Source organism: Hylobates moloch, unplaced genomic scaffold, assembly GCF_009828535.3.
Source record: "Hylobates moloch isolate HMO894 unplaced genomic scaffold, HMol_V3 SCAFFOLD_19, whole genome shotgun sequence".
Classification (NCBI taxonomy): domain Eukaryota; kingdom Metazoa; phylum Chordata; class Mammalia; order Primates; family Hylobatidae; genus Hylobates; species Hylobates moloch.
In genome coordinates, this window is record NW_026652294.1 from 32,915,336 (window position 1) to 32,925,129 (window position 9,794).

The following is a 9,794-nucleotide window of genomic DNA, read 5'->3' on the forward strand; positions in this document are numbered from 1 at the left end:
GGCCTCCCAAAGTGCTGGGATTACAAGCGTGAGCCACCGCGCCCGGCCTATGAATCTCTTAAGACAAAAAAAAAAGCTTGGCTGGGCGCGATGGCTCACGCCTGTAATCCCAGCACTTTGGGAGTCTGAGACTGGTGGATCACGAGGTCAGGAGGTCGAGACCATCCTGGCTAACACAGTGAAACCCCGTCTCTACTAAAAATACAAAAAATTAGCCGAGTGTCGTGGTGGGCGCCTGTAGTCCCAGCTATTCGGGAGGCTGAGGCAGGAGAATGGCATGAACCTGGGAGGCAGAGCTTAAAGTGAGCCTAGATCGTGCCACTGCACTCCAGCCTGGGCAACAGAGTGAGACTCCGTCTTAAAAAAAAAAAAAAGAACTTTATGAAATAAGTGAACTATTGACTAGAACTTGGAGGTATATTTTTTGGTGATGGTTTAGGATGGAATTTGTTCTGTGTATTTTATTAGTCAATATATATATTGTAGCATATCAGTAGCAGGCTTAAAGCATAGTAAGAAGTAGTGCTCCACATACCTTTAAGTTAATTTTTGTTGTATTTGCTTTTTCTTTGTGTTATCATTTGTCACTATTACACACTGGAATAACTGAAGAAAAGATTGATGTCTAACATGTCATTTCTAATTCTGATTTTGGACTTAATTTTTACAATACTTCTATTTAAATACCTTTAGGTTGGCAAAAGCAGCTTTTGATGATGCAATTGCAGAACTGGATACGCTGAGTGAAGAAAGCTATAAGGACTCTACACTTATCATGCAGTTGTTACGTGATAATCTGACACTATGGACTTCAGACATGCAGGGTGATGGTAAGCAAACACTCAGTGAAACAGGCACCTCTTTCAGTTGCAGGATTTGTTTTTACTGTCTTTAGACATTCCTTGGCTTATCGTTACATCAAGCTACGATTTAGACTCACTACCTGCCCTGTATGAAATTTTAATTGCTGCCTTTATAGGAAATGGTGCTACAGTACCGAGTTCCATTTTGGGGGACTTAGTTTAGCTCTTCCTTTACACTGTTTCAAAGGTTGAGGCAGGAAAAGTGGAGAGCAAGCAGTTTATTTTATCTTCGTTCACATTCAATTTTAGGGGGCTGAAGTTAACTGTATTTAAATCCAGATGGTATCAGTAGGTATTTATGAAGTTTTTCTCTTTGTTGAAATATTTTATCTGAAAGGGAACTAGTTTCCCATTTCCCTCTGGGATTCTGTAGAGAAATTGAACCCTGTCTCTACTAAAAATACAAAAAAATTAGCCGGGTGTGGTGGCGGGCGCCTGTAGTCCTAGCTACTCGGAGAGGCTGAGGCAGGAGAATGGTGTGAACCCGGGAGGCGGAGCTTGCAGTGAGCCGAGATTGTGCCAGTGCACTCCAGCCTGGGCGACAGAGCGAGACTCTGTCTCAAAAAAAAAGAATGTTTCTTAGGCTGTGCTGGGCGTGGTGGCTGATGCCTGTAATCCCAGCACTTTGGGAGGCTGTGGAAGGTGGATCACGAGGTCAGGAGATCGAGACCATCCTGGCTAACACGAGGAAACCCCGTCCCTACTAAATATACAAAACATTAGTCGGGCGTGGTGGCCGGCTCCTGTAGTCCCAGCTACTCAGGAGGCTGAGGCCGGAGAATTGCCTAAACCCAGGAGGCGGAGGTTGCAGTGAGCTGAGATATGCCGTTGCACTCCAGCCTGGGCTACAGAGGGAGACTCTATCTAAAAAAAAAAAAAAGAATGTTTCTTAAGCTGAAATGTAAAACGTATGTCGCATTGCTTGAGGCTATCTGTAGTTTCTGTTGGGGTAACGGACCTGCTGTATTGTCTTTGGAAGTGTTATACTTTTTGAAAATGCTTCTGAAAGTGGGCATGTATGTGTCTTTTCTCTGGAAGGATCAAATCAGATTTGTGACTTGGGTTATGGTACTAAACTGAGAATTAGGTGACTCAGCTTTTAACACTTACTAGCTCTATGATATGTTTAGGATTTGACTAGATCAGGATTGGCATGAGATATTCACATACGTAGGACTGACTTACACACTTGCAACAGTGCCAGATGGAGCCTCAGAACACTTCCCAGTGCAGCATTTCAGGCAGCTACTCCCAGCCCTTGGGACTCAGAAACAATTTACCAACTCTGAACAAGTGGCTTCCAGCTTGAAAATCTATCCTACGCCGGTTGCAGTGGCTTGTGCCTGTAAAACCAGCAGTTTGGGAGGCCAAGGTGGGAAGATGCTTGAGCCTAGGAGTTCAAGACCAGCCTGGGCAACATAGTAAGACCCTGTCTTTAAATATAAAAAAAAGAAAAAAGCCGGGTGTAGTGGTATGTGCCTGTAATCCCAGCTGATTGCGAGGCTGAGGCAGGAGAATTGCTTGAACCCAGGAGGTGGAGGTTGCAGTGAGCTGAGATCACGCCAGTGCACTCTAGCCTGGGTGACAGAGCGAGGCTTCATAGAACAAGACTTTGTCTCAAAAACAAACAAACAAAAACAGCCAGGTGTGACAACACATGCTTCTCAGACGGCTGAGGTTGGGGGATCTTGAGGTTACAGTGAGCTTCGATTGCGCCACTGCATTCTAACCTGGATGACTGAACGAGATGCCATCTCTTAAGGGAAAAAAAAAAGTTTTAACGACAACTATGAAGAAGAATGGCCAAACAGCTGTGGACTCCTAACAGTCATCCCCAGCTCAGATACTAGTATCTCTCTGTCTGTTGATGGAAAGCATGCGGATAGTTTCGGGAGCGGGATTGACTTCAGGAAATGATATACGTCTCACCTCTGGGGACATGTTTTTGAGAGTAAAAGTAATAAGTAATGAAAGTGACCTGAGTTGAAAGTTTTGTGTGTGTGTGTGTGTGTTTTATTTTTTATTTTTTATTTTTATTTTTTTGAGATGGAGTTTTGCTCTTGTTGCCCAGGCTGGAGTGCAGTGGCGCTATCTCAGTCACTGCAGCGTACGCCTCCTGGGTTCAAGTGATTCTCCTGCCTCATCCTCCCTAGTAGCTGGGACTACAGGTGTCTGCCACCACTTTTGTATTTTTAATAGAGACGGGGGTTCCACTGTGTTGGCCAGGCTGGTCTCGAACTCCTGACCTCGTGATCTACCTATCTCGGCCTCCCATAGCGCTGGGATTACAGGTATGAGCCACTGCGCCTGGCTGATGTTTTGTTTTGTGAGACGGAGTCTCTCCCTGTCGCCCAGGTCAGAATGCAATGGTGCGATCTTGGCTCACTGCAACCTTCGCCTCCTGGGTTCAAGGGATTCTCCTGCCTCAGCCTCCTGAGTAGCTGGGATTACAGGCATGCGCCACCATGCCCAGCTAGTTTTTGTTTTGTTTAGTAGAGACAGGGTTTCACCATGTTGGCCAGGCTGGTCTCGAACTCCTGACCTCGTGGTCTACCTGCCTCGGCCTCCCAAAGTCCTTGGATTACAGGCATGAGCCACTGCGCCTGGCCATTTTCTAGAAATTATTATTATTTTAATAAAAACATGCCGGGCACACTGGCTCATGCCTGTAATGCCAGCAGTTTGGGAGGCCGAAGTGGACGGATCACCTGAGGTCGGGAGTTCGAGACCAGCCTGACCAACATGGAGAAATGCTGTCTCTACTAAAAACAACAAAAATTAGCCAGGCGTGGTGTCGGGCACCTGTAATCCCGGCTACTCGGGAGGCTGAGACAGGAGAATCACTTGAACCCGGGAGGTAGAGGTTGCAGTGAGCCAAGATTGCTCCATTGCACTCCAGCCTGGGCAATAGGAACAAAACTCCGTCTCAAAGAAAAAAAACAAAACAAAAAAACACATTTGATGCCAACTCATAACCAAGTCTGGATTACTTCTGTAGCTCGTTATCACTGATAACCAAGAGTTGATTAATCAAAGTAGGCCGGGCGCGGTGGCTCACACTTGTAATCCCAGCACTTTGGGAGGCCGAGGCAGGCGGATCACGAGGTCAGGAGATCGAGACCATGGTGACACCCCGTCTCTACTAAAAAAATACAAAAAATTAGCCGGGTGTGGTGGCGGGCGCCTGTAGTCCCAGCTACTCGGAGAGGCTGAGGCAGGAGAATGGCGTGAACCCGGGAGGCGGAGCTTGCAGTGAGCCGAGATTGCGCCACTGCACTCCAGCCTGGGCGACAGAGCGAGACTCCGTCTCAAAAAAAAAAAATAAAATAAAATAAAATCAAAGTAGACTACCTGTGAGTCTACATACAGAACTAAAGATAATCCTTATTCTTGGTTGTCGAGTACAGTTTTAGGAAATGGATCATCTTAAAATAGGGTAATACGGCCTTGCGCAGTGGCTCACACCTGTAATCCCAGCACTTTGAGAGGCCGAGGTGGGCGGATCACCTGAGGTCAGGAGTTCGAGACCAGCCTGACCAACGTGGAGAAACCCCATCTCTACCAAAAATACAAAATTAGCCAGGCGTCTTGTCACATGTCTGTAATCCTAGCTACTGGGGAGGCTGAGGCAGGAGAATCGCTTGAACCTGGGAGTTGGAGGTTGAGATCAACTGAGATCGCACCTTTGCACTCCAGCCTGGGCAACGAGAGAAACTTCGTCCAAAAAAAAATACAAGGTAATACCTTTGCAGTTTTTTAAAATCTAGTGAAATTCGGCTGGGCGCAGTTGCTTACGCCTGTAATCCTAGCACTTTGGGAGGCTGAGGCGGGTGGATCACGAGGTCAGAAGATCGAGACCATTCTGGCTAACACAGTGAAACCCCTTCTCTACTAAAAATACAAAACAAATTAGGCAGGCGTGGTGGTGGTGGGCGTCTGTAGTCCCATTTACTCGGGAGGTTGAGGCAGGAGAATGGGGTGAACCCAGAGGAGGAGCTTGCAGTCAGTAGAGATTGCGCCACTGCACTCCAACCTGGGAGACAGAGCAAGACTCCGTCTCAAAAAAATAATAATAATTTGTGAAATTCATTTGCGTTCAATACCTTATTGAGTCTGTAAATCAGTTGATTAAATTTGGTTAAGCAGATTAATTTTTACTTAATTTTTATTAGGTGAAATACTTTTATTTATATAATGTTTCCAGTCATGAAATAGTTCAACAGTGAAAAATTCAGGTGGTCTGTTGACATTCTGGTACAACTAGCAAACTCTGAATACAATAGTTGTGGGTACAAAGAAATTGTTCATCAGTTTGAGAAGTTGAATTTGTCAAAAAGAGTTCTTGAGATGGAGTATCACTCTGTTGCCCAGGGTGGAGTATAGTGGCGCAGTCTCTGCTCACTGCAACCTCCGCCTCCCAGGTTCAAGTGATTCTTCTGCCTCAGCCTCTCTGAGTTGCTGGGACTACAGGTGCCCACCACCACGCCTCGCAATAATTTGTATTTTCAGTAGAGACAGGGTTTCCCCATGTTAGCCCGGATGGTCTTAATCTCCTAACCTCGTGATCCACCTTCCTGGGCCTCCCAAAGTGCTGGGGTTACAGGCCCGAGCCACCGCACCTGGCCTAGTATTACATTTTTTTTCCCCCCCCAAGACAGAGTCTGCTTTGTTGCCAAGGCTGGAGTGCAGTGGTGCTATCTTGGCTCACTGCAAGCTCCGCCTCCCGGGTTCATGTCATTCTCCTGCCTCAGCCTCCCTGGTAGCTGGGACTACAGGCACCCACCACCACGCCCGGCTAAATTTTTTGTATATTTAATAGAGGCGGAGTTTCACTGTGTTAGCCAGGATGGTCTCGATCTGCTGACCTCGTGATCCGCCCGCCTCGGCCTCCCAAAATGCTAGGATTACAGGCGTGAGCCACCGTGCCCGGCCTACATTTTTTAATAAATTGGTTTTGAAACTGCAGTGGTGCCTGCCTGTAATCTCAGCTGTTCAGCAAGGTGAGGCAGAAGGATCACTTGAGCCCAGGAGTTTTGACCAGCTTGGGCAACATAAAACTTCATCTCACAAAATAAAATACTGCTTTTGTGACTTGGGTTCTGTGGTGAATATAGGAGAATCGTCATGAAATTGGCGGTTTATTAGGATGCATTTAGTTTGATTAGATTTTTTTGTTTTTTTAAAGAGACAGGGTCTTTATGTCTTTTAACTTCAGAATATGTTAATGTCTGTCCCAGCATGTTGGAACATAATTTCTTTAAAGGAGGAGGGATCATTGCTTTTTCTCAAGTGATTTTAGTCCCTTTACCCTGTGGTAAGAGGATTGTTTCATATATGAATCCATAGATAGGAAATACGTGTTCTCCCTGCCTGTTCCTCTCTCTCCAAAATGTAGATACACCGGGCAAAGAAACATACCCAAGGAATCCTTTTTCCCCTAATATCTGTATGCCTTTCAAGAGGATATTACTTCCTTCTCAAAGTAGAAGGGTGGAGGAGTAGACAGATTGTTTCTTAGAGTGAAGTTTATACGAAATAAAAAGACCAAAGTCTGGCTCCGGTATCATTGATGTTTTCCTTTGTCCTGCTCTGTTGTTTTATTTTTCTTGTAATGTTGCTTTCATATGATTGTTCTCCCTCCCTTTTTCCTTGCAATATAGATTCCTAAAGGAAAACCCAACTCTTCCTTTCCTAAAAACTCTACTTTGTAAGTCATGTTCATGGCACAGTGAATTCCGCGTTCAGTTTTGGTTCTTCACTAATCATGCCTGCGTATGATCGTCCCGTTGCTTACAGACTCTTGCCTGTTCCACCTTCCAGGGCGCTGACCTAAGCCTTTTCCGGCCTGCTCCTCCTGCCTACTGTGGTTGGATGTGATGTATATGACAGTGACATTTTTATGCCAAAGTTACTTGGAACTTCTGGCACATCTCATGGTTGCTTACAAGCGAGTTGCGTTCTAGTGTTGTGTGTTAATGATATTTTGGCAGTGATTTGCTGTTAGTGAGAGTGAATGTTCCTATCATGTTTCCTGCGTTTGAATATATTATTGTCCTTTGGAGAACAGTTGGGTGCCCATCAGTTCTTTCATCCCTAAGCAATTTTTTTTTTGTCTTTGCATGGTTTTTTTTCTGTATTATGAATTAAGGATCTTTATGTATCTTAAGTAGTTTTTAAATTTTATACATTTTTTTGAGACGGAGTTTTGCTCTTGTTGCCTAGGCTGGAGTGCAGTGGCACCATCTTGGCTCACTGCAACCTCTGCCTCCTGGGTTCAAGCCATTCTCCTGCTTCAGCCTCCTGAGTAGCTGGGATTACAGGCATGCGCCACCACGCCTGGCTAATTTTGTATTTTTAGTAGAGACAGGGTTTCTCCATGTTGGTCACGTTGGTCTCGATCTCTCAACCTCAGGTGATCCACCTGCCTCGGCGTCCCAAAGTGCTGAGATTACTGGCATGAGCCACCACGCCTGGCCAGTTTTTAAAACTTTTTAAAGACAGGGTCTTGCTTTGTCACCCAGCCTGGAGTGCAGTGGCATTCAAAGCTCACTGCAGAAATAGAACTCCCCCACCTCAGCCCCCCAAGTAGCTGGGACTAGAGACATGTGGCCTCATGCCCAGCGTACATAGTTTTTTTTTTTTTTTTTTTGAGACGGAATCTCGATTGTCGCCCAGGCTGGAGTGCAGTGGCGCAATCTTGGCTCGCTGAAAGCTCCGCCTCCTGGGTTCACGCCATTCTCCTGCCTCCCGAGTAGCTGGGACTACAGGCGCCTGCCACCACGCCCAGCTAATTTTTTTTTTTTTTTTTTTTAGTAGAGGCGGGGTTTCACCGTGTTAGCCAGAATGGTCTTGATCTTCTGACCTCGTGATCTGCCCGCCTCAGCCTCCCAAAGTGCTGGGATTACAGGTGTGAGCCACCGCGCCTGGCCTTATTTTTATTTTTTATGGAGACAGGTCTTCACTGTGTTGCTGAGGCTGTAAGTGGTTTTTTTGAAGTCACACATCAATGTCAAGCATTTCCATCACAGAAGAGATTTTAAGACTATCTTCACTGAAACCTTAATGCTGTGACATTTATCATTTTGAGATCTTTTAGGCTGTTTCAAAGCTGTACTCAGTGTAAATGCTTCAGTTTGGTGTTACTTGTCCATCCTAATTAAATAATTTAACAAGCATTATGAATGGATGGTCATTTGAACATTTATGATTCTTGGGTTGATTTTTCATTTATTTTGATTCAAACTAGTTAACTGTAGTAATTGTAAGTGGTTTTTTTAAAGTACAAGCGAATGTAACTTACCTGTTACATCATTTTTAAGGGAAAAGCCTGCATGCTTCTTTATTTTGGCTGACTTGTTTAATGCATACTAATAGGTAGATGACCCTCCAACCAATAGGCTGGCTTTCTATTGCATGTCATAGTGCAGTTGAAACTCCTTAGGGTAATCACCCTCTTTAAAGGCAAAAGACAAATAGCATGAGTGAAGTGGTCCAAATGCCATTCTTTAATAACCTCAGTGGTCTGATTTACTTTGAGCATGCTGTGTTTCACTCTGAAGTAAAATCTGATTATAGTTTGGTGTATCTGGCCAAGATACAAAAGGTGAAATATTTATAACAGCAGAACCCCACAATAAAATACTATAGAACTTCTTGGGAACAGTTTATTGCTCAGTTAACTTTTTGAAGCATTTCTGATAATTAGCTTGTGGGTAAATTAGATTTTACAAAAAGTTTGCAAAATACTCTTGATTCTTGAAGAGGTGAGGTTATTGAGAAAGAGTATTTTGACCCAAGATTTATGTGAAAGCTTGAACGTCATTTTAGTAAGATGGTTTCCTTGGCTGTATACTTTAAGAGCTTATTTAGCATAAAAACATTGAGTTGTACTGCGCATCAGTTTTTTTCATTCTGTCGACCAATAAATACTTTCAGGACCATAATCCCTTCTTGGCTTAGGCATCTCAGGTGTCAAGGATGATAGAAGTCCTTTGCCTGTGTTTAATACCAGTTGTAACAAATAGAAGAGTCTTTATGCTTGGAATGACACCTTTGTTTGTGGCTGCCATAGCCTAATGTAGTCAATACGAAATAATTAACTTTTTTTCTTTTTTTAACAGGTGAAGAGCAGAATAAAGAAGTGCTGCAGGACGTGGAAGATGAAAATCAGTGAGACATAAGCCAACAAGAGAAACCATCTCTGACCACCCCCTCCTCCCCATCCCACCCCTTGGAAACTCCCCATTGTCACTGAGAACCACCAAATCTGACTTTTACATTTGGTCTCAGAATTTAGGTTCCTGCCCTGTTGGTTTTTTTTTTTTTTTTTTTTTTTAAACAGTTTTCAAAAGTTATTAAAGGCAAGAGTGAATTTCTGTGGATTTTGCTGGTCCCAGCTTTTAGGTTCTTTAAGACACTAACAGGACTGCATAGAGGCTTTTTCAGCATTACTGTGTTGTCTCCGTGCCAGATGTGGTAAGATCACCATTAGCAATGGAAATGACATTTGAAAGCCATTAGACTTATAGGTGATGCAAGCATCTAAGAGAGAGGTTAATCACACTATAGAGGCATAAGTGGTATCAGTTTTCATTTTTCTAATTGTTTAAACTGTATTTTATACCAGTGTTTGAAAGTAATTGGGTGTTAGCTTGAGATGGTTAAAGGTTGTTTGGGGAGGGACTTTGTTGTAATGGTTTCGCCGTAAAAAATGTTTCAAACTCTCCTGAAATGTTGCTGAAAATCATGGTGCTGGTAACAGTTCAACAATCCGTGGCTGCTCATTCTTGCCTACTTTACTCTCCCACTGAAGCAGGTTAGCGTTGAAGGTGGTATGGAAAAGCCTGCATGCCTGTTCAATTCTTTGTTTCTTCTCCTTCCCCCTCCCCCTACCTCCTTCCCCTCACTCCTCCCCTCCTTCGCTCGCTCAAC

The 9,794-nt window shown here is 44.2% G+C and overlaps 1 protein-coding gene across 1 annotated transcript in view; it reads left to right on the forward strand.

Annotated features, from left to right (window-relative positions):
* Positions 1-9,195, forward strand: part of YWHAE (tyrosine 3-monooxygenase/tryptophan 5-monooxygenase activation protein epsilon) — a 21,068-nt gene extending 11,873 nt beyond the window's left edge. The window contains exons 5-6 of the mRNA XM_032753865.2: positions 694-830; positions 8,984-9,195. Of these exons, the coding sequence (XP_032609756.1) occupies positions 694-830; positions 8,984-9,036 (190 nt within the window). The 3' untranslated portion in view covers positions 9,037-9,195. The remainder of the gene's footprint in view (positions 1-693; positions 831-8,983) is intronic.
* Positions 9,196-9,794: the final 599 nt, after the last annotated feature.